Source organism: Salvelinus sp. IW2-2015, linkage group LG28 (assembly GCF_002910315.2).
Source record: "Salvelinus sp. IW2-2015 linkage group LG28, ASM291031v2, whole genome shotgun sequence".
Taxonomy (NCBI): Eukaryota; Metazoa; Chordata; class Actinopteri; order Salmoniformes; family Salmonidae; genus Salvelinus; species Salvelinus sp. IW2-2015.
In genome coordinates this window covers 26,287,764-26,305,873 of record NC_036868.1, presented here as the reverse complement: position 1 = coordinate 26,305,873, position 18,110 = coordinate 26,287,764, and the positions used below count along the sequence as shown (strand labels likewise).

General features: G+C 45.2%; 1 protein-coding gene across 1 annotated transcript in view; it reads right to left on the bottom strand.

The window, feature by feature from the left end:
* Positions 1-18,110, bottom strand: part of LOC111954134 (mitogen-activated protein kinase-binding protein 1-like) — a 51,535-nt gene that overhangs the window by 20,858 nt on the left and 12,567 nt on the right. Inside the window, 19 exon segments of the mRNA XM_070435730.1 lie at positions 4,942-5,017; positions 5,792-5,902; positions 6,016-6,079; positions 6,176-6,287; positions 6,812-7,009; positions 7,717-7,787; positions 7,961-8,178; positions 8,297-8,481; positions 8,686-8,814; positions 8,982-9,171; positions 9,366-9,526; positions 10,092-10,274; positions 10,405-10,542; positions 12,469-12,506; positions 12,509-12,532; positions 12,535-12,637; positions 13,672-13,729; positions 13,878-13,940; positions 16,792-16,883. Coding sequence (XP_070291831.1) covers positions 4,942-5,017; positions 5,792-5,902; positions 6,016-6,079; positions 6,176-6,287; positions 6,812-7,009; positions 7,717-7,787; positions 7,961-8,178; positions 8,297-8,481; positions 8,686-8,814; positions 8,982-9,171; positions 9,366-9,526; positions 10,092-10,274; positions 10,405-10,542; positions 12,469-12,506; positions 12,509-12,532; positions 12,535-12,637; positions 13,672-13,729; positions 13,878-13,940; positions 16,792-16,883 — 2,214 coding nt within the window.

The following is an 18,110-nucleotide window of genomic DNA, read 5'->3' as shown; positions in this document are numbered from 1 at the left end:
AACCTATGATCTTCTGTTCTCTGTCCATGGAATTAGTCCACTGCACCACCAGGATGGAGCTAGCACGCCATGTTTTTAAACTCATACAATACTGATCATCTATTCAAACAGAKCCCATTTAAAAGGAAACAAYCCCTCATTKAGATCAGGTGTGGTCAATTAGTGGGCGTGGCCAAAACACCTGCACATACTTAAGATAGAGGATAGGGAGAGTTTTGTTGARGCTGAGAATGGAATGTATATGTTTTTACACAACGGGTGGGTCTAATCCTGAATGCTGGTTAAAACTGCATTCCAGCCGGTGTCTATTCCACAAMTTACCACCAGCTAAATCTATGACGTTAAAATGCCTATTTACTCTGTTCCATCTGACTGCGCAATCCACTGTCTCATCAGCCCAGCCAAGCAATTTATAAACTTGATCTCCAGTATAAAAAGCATCTAGACATTATCTCACATTCTTTATAGACTAACATTTAGTTTTCAACAGCAGAGATTTGTATTAACCTTGCTGTCTGTCTGTCTCTCCAACATTTGCAACATTGTTTCAATATTCAAATTCTATCTCGAGCTGTCCKATAGTAATGAACGAGTCGGGACGAGAGACAGGCAGGGAGCGTTTCTCAGRCAGTCGAACTCATGAATCAGCTTGCATACTTTTTATGGATATATAGGTTAAAGGTCAAACTAAACGAAGTGCAGCTACTGTAGTTTGCAGTCTTTCCAGATTCCGTTTGAAGTGATTGTGTTAGCTGTGTTGTTGGCTAGCTCCTCTGAACAGCTAGCTCCCCTGACGAGAGAGCACATTTTCTATGCCAGGCGAAATCGCGCCTCCTTAGCTCATTGTTATGGATGTATCCAAATAAATGTCACTAGAAAACAGCATAAACAAATGCAAATACAACTACTGTGGTTATTCTGGCTGCACTGTTTGGCGGGATTGTAAATTAGCTGTAGTTGGCTAGCTAGCAATGGAACGAACGACTGGGTCGCGTCCATWGATACAGAACAAAAAGACTGAACGACTTAGTCGCATCTCTGGCCACCGAACCAATAGAACGAACGACCAGCCGGCTTGGGTAGCAACACTATATCTTGTGGAAGGATGAAATGGTATGAATATATTAATAAAAATAACGTTATTAATTAAAATGTCAATCACTATTTGAATATGTTGATAACCCGTTGTATAAAAGTGATAATGCCCTCGAAGCAGGTGGGTTGAGGATAAATCGGCACGGTTTGCTTCTCGGGCATTATCAATAAATTAAATAACATTGTTAGAACGTTCTCCGAAAGTTAACGTTTTCTTGTGGTTTTTATGGAAAGTTTTCTTAATGTTCCTGGAACAATTTGAGAACATTACTTCAAATAAAACCACGAGGAAACCTTAAGCAAACCAGTTGGAGAACGTTCCTAGAACATTACTAAAACTGAAATTAAATGCAACTATGTTTGAACGTTTAGGAAACGTTCTGTTAAAGTAATGACATACCAAGATTTTTTTTTTTTTTGTCAAGTTCCTTAAATGTGCTGAGAATGTTCCAAAGCCAAGGAACTATCCTGCACCATTCCCAGAAAGTTGTGGGAAGGTTTTATGAAAAATAATCATAGTACAACCACGCGCTCACCAAGCTCTAAGAAACATATGGTTCTCAGAACGTTATGTGCTAGCTGGGTAGGTACATAAAGTGTTTTTGTGTTTTTTTATAAACTATAAAACAGATATGTATGAAAGTGTGCTCAGAATAACAAAAGACATTCGTGTACTGTGTCGCGTACATTATATGAATTATAAAAGCATTTGATCTCAAGCTGAGTATAGAGCCAAATAAGGAAATAGTGTCACTTCCCAATAAATATGTAGGAGTAGTAGAAAGAGAGTAGCATGACCAGCAGAGGGCAAGAAAGGAGCACTCCGTTGTGGTTTGTGTGTGTGTTGTGTGTGTGGTGTTGTTGTGCTGTGTGGGCAGGTTCGACAAGTGCTTGACAGTTTGTTTGTGTGGCCCGGCAGCGAACTATTGAAGAAGACGCGGCCTGTGTGGCCGATGGCTTTTGTGTGTTTGAAGCTATTCTGGTCTCTGTTGTGCCACCAATTGTGCGTTGAACTTATTTGAATTACATGACTGCCCTAGCCGCTTGGGATCTTGTCGTAGTATAAGGCATGCCCTGTATGTCGTGACTAAAGGGTCCTTGTCCGTGTTGATATTGTCGAGCGACTCTAGAGATTCATTGCTGTAGCGCTGATAGATGTGTTTGATGATATTGTCTTGAGAGATAATGGCAGCACTCTCAATAATTTTACATCAGAGGCTGAATATATCCTTGTGTAACAAAGTAAATCATGTCCCACATATATCTTTACTCTCCCATCAACACCTTAGAATGTCCCTGCGTCCATGCTTAACACTACTGATGTGGTCAACCCGTAACTCGGATTTGACGCAGCACGCCTTCTCTAGTAAAAATACATGTACGAAAGAATAGCAATGTCCCTGCTACAATTGGCGCCACTGAGAATAAGCAATCGGTAGTTATTGCATTGTCATAGAGCTGAATGTACCCAGTAACAACATTCATACTCCGCCGAAAACTAGTTTGCATAAGCATCCTCTACTTTATTCGTCTCAACTATATACATTACATCTAACCTCACCTAACCACATGTCTTCCGACAACTGTTATTGTTCCTTGCTCATCGCCAGACATCAGCTAGCTGAGCTCCTGTTGTGTCTTCACACCACTTCATGGCACGATACGACGCTTCTATCCCATTGGCCCTTTATCCATGAACTTGCACAGCATTCACTACGTGGACATGCTTTGCGCCTCTTGCTCCGTCTGCTCCCCTGCCACGGACGCCTCATGTGACCTATCTCAGCCCTCTTTCTGGCGATACATGCAGCAACATGAACCCCAGCTGACGTGCAACCCATCTAGCAGAGACCCGAGAGTCACCATGACCCCTAGCCAGCGTCGTATCCCCACCTCTTACCCACCAAGACCCCTCACACACCACCACAACAACATCAAGGCTAGGAGTCTTGCACACGCTAGCTGCAAGATGCGCCTCAAATAGACCATCACGCCTAGATCACTTGAATACCTACGCACTCTATTCACATACTAATCATTGTGCAGACCTGAGGCGACGTTACAATACACACATAGTCACGCATCATGATCACAACACACACTCCACCACCCACACGACTAGGACGACATACATTAACTGATAATGCTTCACACACCCACGCTTGAACCTCGCCACTAAATCACCACAAAATAAACATCAGTCCCTATACCGTAGAGTGAGAGAGCAGGGGACCTCGCCTAAATGTTGTCAACTAGCAAGACCTAATTGATAGCAATAATGGTGATTTTCCATAGTACTGCTTACCACCTCTCGCAGTTGGCAGAATTCTCCATTCTGATTTTTTTGATTACGTATCATGCGAAACTTCAACCCCAATGTTTTTTAGCATTTTCATCAAATTATGGCATTTCCTGCACTCATTGGTAGCTGAGCGATTTCCGTTTAGTGTCTATATTATGGGCCAGCACGTTCCACGTAGGCTGCAATAGATTAATTGACAAGATAATATAGCCTTGTTATATTTGTCTGAATTGAACGCAAATGAAATTGATAGGATGTGGCTTTGCAATTTACGGAGGATCTTGATACTGGTGGACAAGATAGTTAGTATCTCAAGACGGTTACGTCAGGTAATGTTGTCGAAGTTGACTGGTAATACGATGGCGTTGAATAGAAATATGAACGTATGTAATGAAGATTGTTACTCTATAGAAAGAGTTAAGAAATGTAAGTAGTTATAAATGTTAGTGGCTACTTTGGTTGTCCACGAGTTGTTGTTCGTGAATGTATGATGAGCAGACAGAGAATAGATAAAAGCCAGGAGGGACAATGTTATTTGACGACGGTATGGGAGAGTAAAACTCAATAGGAGTTTGGTCTGACGTAAATGGTCATACTTTTTCTGCATGGAACATTGACTGTCAAGATGGGATAGCTCCTGCTTGCGCTGATGCCGCAAGGGGTGAGTGTGTCATCAAGGCTTGTAGCGTTGACTGGACTATGTTATCATTTGGATCCGGCGAGACGATCCTGCTGTCAACCCATATAAACATCAATTCAGAATGTGGTTGTTAGAATCTGGATAGTGTGGATTGTGAAGCTTGGACATTATTGGAATGGATGTGTACTGATAATGAGATGTGCACCCTAGCTCCTTCAAAACTTGGTATTAGTGACACGTCTCGACTCCCGGGGATTAGTACTTGCAATCCGGTTACGGAAGGTGCGCTCAGCTGGCTACACGTTTACACTTTGGTCGAAAGGTATTTTGTTGAAATTATATGGAGGTACAGAGTGCTGCTGGAATAACACCACTCACCTTAAGGGGAAAAGCGTCAGATGCGTGAGTGTATTTTTGCTTTTTTTATGTGAATTGTTGAATTATTTGGGTGGCCTCGGCGACGTGTGGTAATTTGCAATGGGCGTCGTCCGGGCCGCCTACAGCCAGGCTCCCCTGCCTCCGCCGGTTGCTATCAGTCTCTCTGCCCTAGCCGGATCGCCAACCTCCCCTGCCCGAGTCCGGCTCGTTGGGCTTTATGCCTTTCCGTATCGCGAGCTCGACTCCTCTGCTTCCACGTGTCCCGTCAGCTTCGTGCCTCAGCCGGTGGGGACTGTCTAGTTTCCGCGCCTCAGCCGGCTCGAGGTTCCAGCGCCCCTAGCCGGCGTCAGTGTTCCGCGGTCCTCAGCCGCCGCTCGCAAACGGGTTCCGCGCCTCAGCCGGCTTCGACAGTTTCCCGCGCCTCAGTCTCGGCTGACAGGGTTACGCCGCGCCTCATGCCGGCAAACGTGACAGGTTCCCCGCCCACCGGAACCAGTACAGTCACCGCGCCTCAGTCCGGCGTGACAGGTTCCCGCGCCTCAGCCGGCGTGACCGGTCCTTTCCTGATCCCCGGGTTCGTCCCCTTTGTCGGCGTCCTGCGGCTGGAGCCACGCATCGGGGGGAGGGGTACTGTCACGTATACTCCCTCTCCGGCCTCTAGGTCACCAGGCTGCTGATTATCCCGCACACCTGTCACCATCGTCAAGCACCCCAGCACCTCATAACACTCACTCCCTGTACTTGCTTCCCGACTCCCAGCGCACTCGTTACCGCAACATTAAATGTTTGCTCTTAGCAGTTTCATGTAGCTAACATTTTCATGCGCCGCTGGACATGGCGTCAAATTCAAGATACAATAACAATGTGAACAGTCTGCTACCACACCGGATGAAGAAGCGGAAAGAGCGCGGAGATGTGGAAATGGACAGCGAGGAAGAAGGAAAGGAGCTGAGTGTAGAGGGAAGCGGTGTGGTGAGGAAGAGTGGCATCAAGTACAAAAAATAAATGTAACCTGACGAGAGGAGAGTGAAGATGAATAACCTGCGGTGGCTCCTTGAGTGACAGGGAGCGGGGCTCAGTCTGTGAGGAAATCGGAATGGAGAGAGGGAGACGACTCAAGTAGCGGGCTAAACTATAAAAACGGACGCTACACGTGGCGTGGTAGCGTATCACATTTAACAAACAAAACATTGAAATTCCGTCTTAGAAGGTAAAACCCAAACCGGTCCGTGCATCAATACCGGTATATAGTCAGTGGTATGGTATACCACCCAGCCCTAGGAGACTGTGAAATGTCTGTCCAGTCCTCTAGCCCATACTCCTTGGTTTCTTGTGGAAACTGTTACCTTACTGCTTACACCCATCCAATCCTTTACCTGAGTGTGGAGGTGTTGCAGGGGGGTGTGAGGGGGGTTCGTCTGAGTTGGGAAAGACGTTCTCTCATACTCATGGTCAGCTCTGGAGCCAGACGCCACATGAAGATACAGCTGGAATAGACAGCAGGCCATCAGACAGACACAGACACAGACAGACAGACTCTCTCACACACACACACACACACACACACACACACACACACACACTAGGGCAGGGGTCATACCTGTCCCCAGACACAGAGATCAGATGTTTACAGTCGTTGGTGAACTTTATCCCAGTCACTATCTCTGAGAACAGGAGAAGAATCAATCAGCTGGCTGGTAGGTTGTTTTGATACTCTGTCTGTGTGTGTGTGTGTGTGTGTGTGTGTCATGGTCTGTTACCAGAGTGTCCAAACATGGTAGCCACACACACTCCAGAGCGGAAGTCAAAGATGCTGATGTTCTTATCGGAGCAGCTGGTGGCAACGTACTGACCAGACGGATCAGTCTGCACCTGCATGGGGAAAAACAGAACAAAAAAAGGTAGAAACTAGTGGTAGGCACCAATATCGACAATTCAAATGACATCGATATCGTTTGATATCAATACGGAGCCAGGCATATCGTGATATCGGTTTATCCTTGCTGTAAATTACTATGTAAAAGAGCATACGTGACTGTTCCTGCAGGCACAAAATCATCTCACCGGCTCTCAATGTAGCATAGTTAACTGCCTGCTGATGGGCCATCAACAGCCTTCCCATTGTACTCAAACTGGGTGGTAGGTTAAACCCCCAGAACATTCACACCTGTGACCTGGCCCAATGGGCAAGCATGTTGTCTGAACGTCACAAATCCGTGGACGTGAAGTCCACACAGTTGCAATGTTATTTAGTCAAACCAAAATGATATCGACACATCTCTAGTTGAAACGTAACCATCGCAAGCTTCAAAAAGACCTTCTTTGGGGAGCGGCAACAGGGAGATGAGATTTTGTATCTGTTTTTGACAGAGTTTTAGAYTTGAATGATACTAAACCTTAAGCAGGCTGCCGTCCTCAGTCTGTGAACCCTTGTAGAATGTCTTCTGTTTCCCATTGCTGATGTTGAAGATCCTGATGCATCGGTCCTGGCAGCCCACAGCAGCGTACTTACAGCTGGGCTCTACATCCATGTCGTACAGAGTGGTCTTCCTCACCACGTGGTGGGAGCGCCTGAACTCTGTACCTCCGTCTGTCTGGGGGGGGGGGGATAACAACAACAACCTCTGTTGGGGTTATCTAGCTTACTCTTGAACAATAATGTTCACATCATCTTAAGGTATTCTACTCTCTATGCTCAGTGTCTGCAGTTCATGTACAAGCAGAGCTACATTCCCTTATAGACGGTAACGGATGTTTTTAAAACCAGATGGGGCCGTGTGCAATTTCTCTAAGTTAAATACCGACAGGCAGCCACTTGGTAAAAACAAAGAGCATGATAATAGATGGAACAGAGAGCACTGCCAGAGAAGATCAGATTGAGAGCGAGAGAGAGCGAGAGCGAGAGCGAGAGCGATCTATGTCAGTGTTTGTTTCCTAAACTGCCACTCGAATAATGTCTATTTACACTGGGAAAGATGCTAGCAGGAAGTTAACAAGACATTTTGGGGTCTGGAAGTGGAACCCTGTCCCTGCGATGAACTCATGTTCCAGAACTTAACAGTGGTCCCAGCCCTCTATCCATTATCCTAACAGGGACAGTTGAAAGGGAAGGAGGAACGTATGAAGAGTGGATGATGATGATGACTGTTGTCTCTTATGGAAATGCTGAAATACTGAGAACCCAGTTAGTGACAAAACGTTGCATTTACAACAACTCAAATTTTGGACTTCTGTAATTGCAACGTGACACCCGAACGTGTTCATTACCCTGTGTTTCCTGACTGAGTGTTAAGTGCCTTACCCTGTGAGCCGTACGGAAGTAGATGCTCTTGTCTGCTCCACAGCTGATCATCCTCACCTTGTTGTCATTGGCTGAGGGAGGAGAGGCAAAGTAACCCTAGCCATGAAAACAACCCCAGCTTTGACCATGACAAAGACCCATCTCCTACTGTCAAAACCTACTACATAGACTGTGTCTGTTCTACATATGTTGACGTCCTGATAACGTCTCTCTCTCTGATGCCGGGAGGTTAAAGGTCGCTCACCAGCGAATCGGACAGCGGTGATGGATGAAGAGTGTTCGTCCAGGGTCTGGACCAGGCCGTAGTCTTTCTCAGCATCCAGGACGTGGATCAGACGGTCGCGGCTAGCGGTGGCTAACAGCTTCAGACCCGTCTCTGGTTTAGAGTATTCCAGACACAGGATCTCTGAGTCATGGGCCTCCACCTTCTGAATCTCTGTCATACTGCTGAGGTCATGAACCCTGCAGAAGACACGCACGCGCATACGCACACACACACACATCAAACACACACCCTGCACAGACATAACCAGCCTCCATTCCTATCCCATCCCCGTTGCATTCTCTTCCCGTTCTGTACCTCAGCATCCCGTTGCGGTCTCCAGACGCCAGGTGTTTCCCATCGGGGCTGACACAGATGGTCCTAATGCCTGTCCTGGTCTCTGCTGTCTGTCCGTCTGTCTTCTCTGTGCTAGCAGACACACTTCCCTCTGTTTCCACCAGGGCGGTGGTGTTTTCATCCATATAGATCACCTTCAACAAGTCCTGAGGGGTAGAGAGGTGGATGAAAAGGATGGCTGGAGTCCAACGGGGGTGAGGGAGAAAGATGACTCCCAGGAGCCAATAGAGCAAGAGGGTTAACAGTTTATCTCAACACAACGCAGCTTTTTACATGCGGAGGCGGGTCAGTATCTACTACTACTGTTATTACTGTTAACAGTCTACTACTGTTAAGTATTGGACACATACCTTACTGAGAACATTCTGCGTATGTGTGTGTCCCTGCCTCTCTGTACTCCACAGTCTGACAGTGTTGTCTGCTGAACAGCTGAGGAACTCTCCAGAAGACAGGCCAGACTCTGGGACCTCCGGGACCATCTGGAGAACAGAGAGGGGAGGAAGAACACATGGAGAAGGATGCGATGGTATTGTAAAGGAACACTCGCTCTGCATCGTACTGAAGTACTTCCATATAGCCTCGACTACAGAGACACTTAATCATCTCTACAGCCCTCAAATATTACTCTGCTATCTTGACATTTTACCTGTAGGTCCCAGACACAGGCGGCGTGGTAGAGGGCAGAATGCACCTTGCCTACCCTGTGGAGGTCCCTGACATCCCACACATACAGGCTGTGGTCGTTATACACACAGCTCAACCAATGACTGGCCGGGTCATAGGTCACCGCCACAGAGTCAGGGTAACAGGCGGACATCTTGTTGGAGAACAGGTGGCTGATGGGAGAAAATAAGTAATGTGTGACTTATGTTAATGCATGGTGTACCAGGAGTAACCTGCTTCAGCTCCTAATATTGGTTGTAAAACAGGGTTGTGAAGATGCCCCTGTTAGCATTGGGAAAGGTAAGCTGATCCTAGATCTATACCAGGGTAACTTCTACCCAGAGGTGTGTGTGTGTGTGTGTCACACCTGGCCTGTGTGATGCTGGACACGTCAGTGCCAAGGTGGTGTGGTCTTGGCAGGGTACAGATGAACCCCAGGTCAGCAGGGCTGAAGGCTCGCACCATCCCATTAGCACAGCCACAGAAGATCAGCTCCTCTGACACACACAGAGACCTGGCCACACTGGTCTACGGGGACAGGAAGAGATCAATCAACCAATCAGTCGACCAATGAATCAATCGATAACATTAAAGAGTGACTTGGAGGTGCTGCTCAGACACAGAGATTGACATTGCTACGCATGGTCTACAGAGGACAGGAAGTCATGCAACAGAGAAAATCGAGTGTCAAGGACCCAAGGATCCAGTCAGTAATGATCTAGGTTACATACCCACGCTCAATTTCCTGGCCTAACTCTTGGATGGACTTAGATGGACAAAGGTGTTCCCATTGAAAGTATCTCAAACGCATCCCTTCCCCGTCCCCAACCCTAATCTCTCTGTGATCCCCTTACTGCTGGCAGGACACAGGGGACACACAGACCTCAACAGAGCCTTCAGTTGGACAGAATCCATACCAAACACAGACATGAACTCCTTTCCCTCCACAGACACACGCCGGCCGTTTCCTAGCACGGGGCCATCTGTTAACAGTCCAAAGGCACCTTCACACTCCTATGTCAGTCACTCGCCCATAGGCCCACCCATTTGTCAGTGGCTCACCCATAGGCCCATCCATCTGTCAGTGACTCACCCGTAAGTCCACCCACTTGTCCAGCATCCTCTTGGGGTTGAACTCACAGAGCAGGCCGGAGGAGGTGATACAGAAGGTGCTTTCGGCCTTAGAGCCCCGCCCACACGCCACATCACAAAAAAAGTTGTTCCTCAGCTCCCCCAGGAGCCCAGAGCGCCCCAGCAGAGGTACAGGTGTACTGGCCTGTAGAGAGAAACGCAGTGAGTTAGTTATGTAAAATGCAATGAGTAACAAGAGTTAGCCATTCTGTTATTCCGCTCACAATCAGTAGCATTAGCCTGCACAGAAACCCAAGAAACAGAGATGAAAGTACCTTGATAGATTTGGAGTGGTCCAGGTACCAGAACTTGACGTGTCTGTTCCCTGCCGTCACAAAGTAGGAGCTATCCTCAGAGAAGGACACTGCTGTCACCTTACTGGACACCTTGTTAGCAGCAATTATTGTGTTCTTCTGCAACCACAACAAAAACACAAAATATATGAGGGCAGTAACTATAGGAGTATAGACTCTGTGGCAGTTACACAAGCAGAAGGGCAGATAATAGTGATGTTGCTGTCTCTGGGGCAGTGGCTATAGCAGAAGGGCACATAAATAGTAGAAGTTCTGTCGTTGGGGCAAGTCGGGACTGATAAGCAGAAGGGCAGATAATAGTGATGTTTCTGCTGTCCTGGGGCAGTGGCTATAGCAGAAGGGAGATAATAGTGATGTTGCTGTCTCGGGGCAGTGGCTATAGCAGAAGGGTAATAATATGATGTTGCTGTCTCTGGGGCAGTGGCTATAGCAGAAGGGCAGATAATAGTGATGTTGCTGTCTCTGGGGCAGTGGCTATAGCAGAAGGGCAGATAATAGTGATGTTGCTGTCTCTGGGGCAGTGGCTATAGCAGAAGGGCAGATAATAGTGATGTTGCTGTCTCTGGGGCAGTGGCTATAGCAGAAGGGCAGATAATAGTGATGTTGCTGTCTCTGGGGCAGTGGCTATAGCAGAAGGGCAAAGATATAGTGTGTTGCTGTCTCTGGGGCAGTGGCTATAGCAGAAGGGCAGATAATAGTGATGTTGCTGTCTCTGGGGCAGTGGCTATAGCAGAAGGGCAGATAATAGTGATGTTTGCTGTCTCTGGGGCAGTGGCTATAGCAGAAGGGCAGATAATAGTGATGTTGCTGTCTCTGGGCAGTGGCTATAGCAGAAGGGTAGATAATATGATGTTGCTGTCTCTGGGGCAGTGGCTATAGCAGAAGGTAGATAATAGTGATGTTGCTGTCTCTGGGGCAGTGGCTATAGCAGAAGGGTAGATAATAGTGATGTTGCTGTCTCTGGGGCAGTGGCTATAGCAGAAGGGTAGATAATATTGATGTTGCTGTCTCTGGGCAGTGGCTATAGCAGAAGGGTAGATAATAGATGATTTGCTGTCTCTGGGGCAGTGGTATAGCAGAAGGAGATAATATAGATGTTGCTGTCTCTGGGGAGTGGCTATAGCAGAAGGGCAGATAATAGTGATTGCTGTCTCTGGGGCAGTGGCTATAGCGAAGGCAGATAATAGTGATGTGTCTCTGGGACAGTGCTATAGCAGAAGGTAGATAATAGTGATGTTGCTGTCTCTGGGAGCAGTGGCTATAGCAGAAGGGTAGATAATAGTGATGTTGCTGTCTCTGGGGCAGTGGCTATAGCAGAAGGGTAGATAATATTGATGTTGCTGTCTCTGGGGCAGTGGCTATAGCAGAAGGGTAGATAATAGTGATGTTGCTGTCTCTGGGGCAGTGCTATAGCAGAAGGGCAGATAATAGTGATGTTGCTGTCTCTGGGGCAGTGGCTATAGCAGAAGGGTAGATAAAGTGATGTTGCTGTCTCGGGGCAGTGCTATAGCAGAAGGGCAGATAATAGTGATGTTGCTGTCTCTGGGCAGTGGCTATAGCAGAAGGGTAGATAATAGTGATGTTGCTGTCTCTGGGCAGTGGCTATAGCAGAAGGGTAGATAATAGTGATGTTGCTGTCTCTGGGGCAGTGGCTATAGCAGAAGGGCAGATAATAGTGATGTTGCTGTCTCTGGGCAGTGGCTATAGCAGAAGGGCAGATAATATTGATGTTGCTGTCTCTGGGCAGTGGCTATAGCAGAAGGGCAGATAATATTGATGTTGCTGTCTCTGGGGCAGTGGCTATAGCAGAAGGGCAGATAATAGAGTGATGTTGCTGTCTCTGGGGCAGTGGCTTAGCAGAAGGGCAAATATAGTGATGTTCTGTTCTGGCAGTGGCTATGGAAGGCAGACAATATTGGCTCATAGAAAGGTCACACGGGGCAGATGAGAATTTCATTTGTTGACAGAAAGGTGACATTGGGCAACTTAAGTAAGATGCCTATTGGCCAGAGGCTGCTGGCGTACCTTCCATGCCCAGACGTGGACCATCATGTCGTGCTGTAACCCACGCTAACGATGTATTTACTGTTGGAGAGAAGGCCACACAGGATACGCCATACTTATGTTCCTGCAGCTCTGCCACCTGCCGAAACTCACACACCTCCCAAACACGCACCGCAGGCAGGTGACCCGACTGGGAGGGGGAGGGAGTGCGAGAACGAGAGAAGGGGAGATAGATGGAGAGAAGGGAGAGAGAGATAAAGTCACAGTGAGATTACACATGCTGTGTCCGCCACAATCCACTCAGTCTGAACCATTTCACACACAATCAAAAGGTCAAAAGGTTGTTACTTGAATGTACTGTGCCCAGGTCAGAGTTCAGGATATGGTCGACTGAGGATACAGGGACTCTATGAAAACACTGTCTGTGGATCAGCTCTCTCTCTCTCTCTGTGTGTGGTGTGTGTGTGTGTGTGTGTGTGTGTGTGTGTGTGTGTGTGTGTGTGTGTGTGTGTGTGTTGTGTGTGTGTGTGTGTGTGTGTGTGTGTGTTGGTGTGTGTGTGTGTGTGTGTGTGTGTGATCAGATCGTCCTCTCAGAGATACAGGGATATCCACATTTTTACCGCTAGTTTTTATCCTACTGATTGTTCTGCTTCTGTAACAGATTCATCATTGCTTCCATAGTAAGGGACTCAAATCAATATAATGACAGAGTCGATCAGTGATAGTCTAGTCTTTAACCATGACCCAAAAGAAAAGGAAATGTAGGAAGGATTCAAATGAGATACCTTCCTCAATAACCAATAATAACGTATTCCCCCACCCTAATGGTTAAGGTTAGCATTGGGAAGGGTAAACTGATCCTAGATCTCTACCTAAGGGTAACTTCTACCCAGAGAGGGGGGGGTGGGGTGTGTGTGTGTGTATGTGCGTGTGTAACCAACAGCAGACTTATGAGCACGGTACTTGGTACTTTGACCCCTGCTGCTATGGCAACTCTGAAGGGATCACCTATTTACAGCGAGAGGGATTTATTTTGGCTCTGATTGGCTAGCTGGGATTAGGCTAAAGCGCCACATCAACGTCGAGCCACATGAGCTAATCTGGAGCTAGAACATTACCACACCTACGGTACAACCGCACTACAACACAGGGAGATATTCAATAAAACCCACTAACCATCTTTTGAGGATTAAAATCAGAGAGAGAGAGAGAGAAAGAACTCACCTCTCCTGTGACCAAGTATTTGCCATCTGAAGAGAAGGACAGAGCTGTGATAGTTTTCCTGTTAAAAGAGAGAAGAGTATTCTGTGGTTACAGTCATACATGTATCAGTGGGTGTTTAGGGGATGAGTAGAGGATGATTAGCGGATGAATAGGTAATGAGTAGGATGGTGATCAGGGGTTGGTAGTGTGAGTGAGTAATGTCTCACCTGGATGTATTCAGGATGTGGTGCTGTCTGTTCTTCTTGGGGTTCAGCAGGACCACCACACAGCTACAGAGCAGGAGAAAAACACCAGGGTTACACATCAGGAATCACTACTGTAACTACAGTGTAATTACACTGTATCCTCTCATTAAAGTCGACCATCGTCTTATGCACTTTATCGGCCGCTGAGTAATATGTGGCAGCAGAATAATAATTACGTGATATAAGGGCAATTTGCATTTCCAAAAAGGCAGTGAGGAATATGGCATTCACTGTGAATACTTATGTAAATAACATATTTCTGTATTTCATTCTCCAAGAAATGTGCAACCATTTCTAAAAACATGTTTTCACTTTGCCATTATGGGGTATTGTGAGAGGATAGATTTGGGAAAAAATCTATTTCATAAATGTTTTATTCTGTAACACAACAAAATGTGGAATAAGTCAAGGGGTATGAATACTTTCTGTATGTGACAGTAGTGACCCAACAGGGGTGTTAGTTACCTAACAGGCTTTCGAAGGGCTGTTTGTTCCGTGTTCTGCAACAACGCTTCTCTTAATCCTGAATATATAATATGTAAAGCAGTGTTACCACTGTTAAAGCTTCCACTGATCCTAAACAGAATCTCTAAGCCCGTCCTGATAATCGTGTGAACCTCTATGAGCTTCTACCGGACTGCCATTCAAATCAGATACCGGAGTCCCTGTCATAATGTGTGCCTATCACTTCCTGCTATCATCACTTCCTGGTCACAGAGAATGTGGGGTTGTAAATTATGACAGGACACCCTGGCCGCTAATTAAGACAGGACACGCTGGCAGCTATGTGAAACAGCTATGTGTGAACCACGTCCCTGGCCTATTAAGTGTGCCAGGAGTTTAAAATAGAGGAGCGGAGGAGGATTGGCAAAGGTATGAACAATGGCACGCACACACACAGTCCTTGGCGCAGAGCTAGTCCAAGGACCTAATTCTCTTGTTGTTCCAGACATTGGCCTGATTAATAAGGTTATGACAGAGGCTTTTAGGAAGCATGACCTACTTACTGCATTTCTGCTTCTGTTTACTGTTTCTGCTTACAGGCAGACAGAGTCCGCAGCAACTCTGAGCAATGCTGATCGTCCACTAAATACTCCATTCGTTCATCCCTCGAGCCCCATCCCATCTTAGCTTGGACGTATTCAGCACTGCTAATGTTGAACAAGGACCTTACATAGTCTGCATGATGGAACAGCGACTCTGTGTACAGGACAGTTAAAGCACCACGTAGGGAATGAGAGTAGAGTATTACAGAGCAATCTTGATGAGCTTTAAAAAGGGCAGTGGAGTCCAAAAAGTGATTTGAATTATTTTGTAATTATATTTTGACACTATGAGGTTGAAATAACACTCTGAAGTTGTGAAAATTATGATAATGCCCTTTAGGTGCAAGAGCTTTTTTTTTTTTTTTTTACTGGAATTTCAGCCTGTTTTTGGCCCACAGCATGACATCACAATCTGATCTGATTATTCTGACCAATCATCTTTTATTTGCATAGAGTCTAGATGATCCTATCCTCCAATCAAGGCTGTGTATGTAAATATATTTAATTTGTATTGACACGCCCACACAATCAGACTGAACATTTCAATGGTAAAAGGAGGCTCAGGGAAATAAATGATAAAAATACATATTTGGAGTTATTTCATGAAATAAAACACACACAATGATTTAAGACATACATTGATGATTAAAAAAACACATTAAAAAGAATGCATGGGGGCTTTAACATTAATTGTTGAGCACAGTCAGATCAGAGAAGGAAAAAAAACACACAGATACCACAAACAGTGCTTAATAAGCTTTCGGGTTTCATTGTAGTGTGACAACAATCTCTCTCCGAATCTCTTTTATTCACAAGTAGTCACGCACGCATGCACCAGACCTGGGTTCAAATGTATGTGTTTTGAGTAAATACTTGAGTATTTCAATGGTTATTTGTAAAAAAAATTAAAAAGAATAAAAAAATAAAAAAAATAAGAATAGTCTACCAAATTGTACTTTTAAATGTAAATACTTATTTTAAATACTATAATTAACAAAAATAGGAAACGCAACATGCAACAATTCTACTGAGTTTCAGTTCATATAAGGAAATCAGTCCATCAAAATAAATAAATTAGGCCCTAATCTATGGATTTCACATGAATGGGCAGGGGAGCAGCCATGGATGGGCATAGGCCCACTGGGGAGCCAGGCCCAGCCAGTCAGAATTAGTTTTTCCACACAAAAGGGATTTATTACAGACAGAAATACTCCACAGGTTCATCAGCTGTCTGGGTGTCTGGTGTCAGATGATGCCGCACGTGAAGAAGCCAGATGTGGAGGGAGCGTATATGTGTGTATGTAAACTCCCTCAAAACATCTGTGGCATTGTGTTGTGTAACAAAACTGCACATTTTAGTGTCATTTTATTGTCCCCAGCACAAGGTGCACCTCTGTAATGATCATGCTGTTTAATCAGCTTCTTGATATGCCACATCTGTCAGATGGATGGATTATCTTGGCAAAAGAGAAATGCTCACTAACAGAGATGGAAACAAATTTGTGCACAACATTTGAGAGAAATAAGCTTTTTGTGCATATTTAAAATTTCTGGGATCTTTTATTTCAGCTCTTGAAACATGGGACCAAAACTTTACATGTTGCATTTATATTTTTCTTCAGTAAAAATACCTGAGTTAAATTAATGGGAATGTATTTGAGTATTTTCAAAAACATGACTACTCATCTTTTCAAATACAATATATCTGAATACTTAATTTGAATGTATGTGAAAGTACTGTAATTGAGACATATGAAATAGTACTTGAATCCAGGTATGGCATGCACACACTCACACCTGTCTCTCTCTTTCTCTCCCCCTAGACTCACCCAGCAGGATAGGCAACAAGACCAGAGTGGGGGTCACAGGCCAGACCACTGTTGCCAGAGGCTGTGATTCCCAGGACCCTCTCCAAAGTCACCTACAGAGGGAGACAGACAATTGTAGAGTTTTAACAAGCCAATCCCAAATCCTGCCCTAGTCCCTAGCCCACAATCACTATGCATTAGTGGAGATCTGAGAGGATTTTATAAAAAGGGATAATCAACTCGGGGGTCTATGCGTTCTCTGGAAAATAATGCAACGTTGTTCATTATTATGCATAGAACGCATAGCCCCTCGTTGATGATCCCTTATGTATTGCATGTCCGTTTATGAACCCTGGAAGATTAGCCCTGATGGACCACCCAGCTAGCAAATAACGTTCTGAGAACCATATGTTTCTTAGAGCGTGGTTATTCTTTGGTTATATTGAATACAACCTTCAAACAATTTTCTGGGAATGGTGCAGTATAGTTGCTTGGCTTTGGAAGATTCTCAGCACATTTTAAGGATCATGGCAAAAAAACATTATTTTCTTGGTATTTCATTACTTTAACACAGGGGTGTCAAAGTCAAATGGACGGAGGGCCAAATAAAAAATTTAGCTACAAGCCGAGGGCCGGACTGTTCGAATGTTCATTGAAAAAWWTTTAAATGACGCATATAGTCTAGTGAACCTAATTGAACCTACTGAAAACCTAACAAATATATTCCAATATGATCAGATAAATAAAGCAATATTTTCTTATGGCTCTGTCAGTAATCTTTAATTTTCAACAGACACAAAAGACAAATTTCCTTTATATAAAAATCCCCATAACATGAACATTAAATGAAAGAAACCGGTATTCAAGAAGAGAGAGATGATTGATGGGCACAATGGTCTAACTCTCTCGGCAATGGGTGTTTCTGCTCAGACTGCACATTTAAAAAGAGTTGCCTTTTTTTCTGGGCAAACTTCGTCAACAAACTTTAATCATGCAGTTTTTTGATGAAATCCCCCTCCGTAATGGGCCGGGCTGAGTTTAGCGATCTCTTTCTGCCAAAAATAAAACTGGCCTTTGACAGCAGCTGGCCTTGTGATTTGGCCTTTTTTGAAACAGAGCCTGTCGAGATTTGAGGCCTCGTTTTAATTCCTCTGCCTTTTGTAGCCTTTGTTCCATGTCCATATTCTTGTTTTTGTCCGCGTGTTTCGTTTCATAATGTCGTCTCAGATTATACTCTTTTCAGTACCGCCACACTTTCTCCACACAGAAGACACACAGGTTTCCCCGCTACTCGTCGTGAACATAATACTCGCTCCCACCGTTGTTTGGAAACCTCGGTT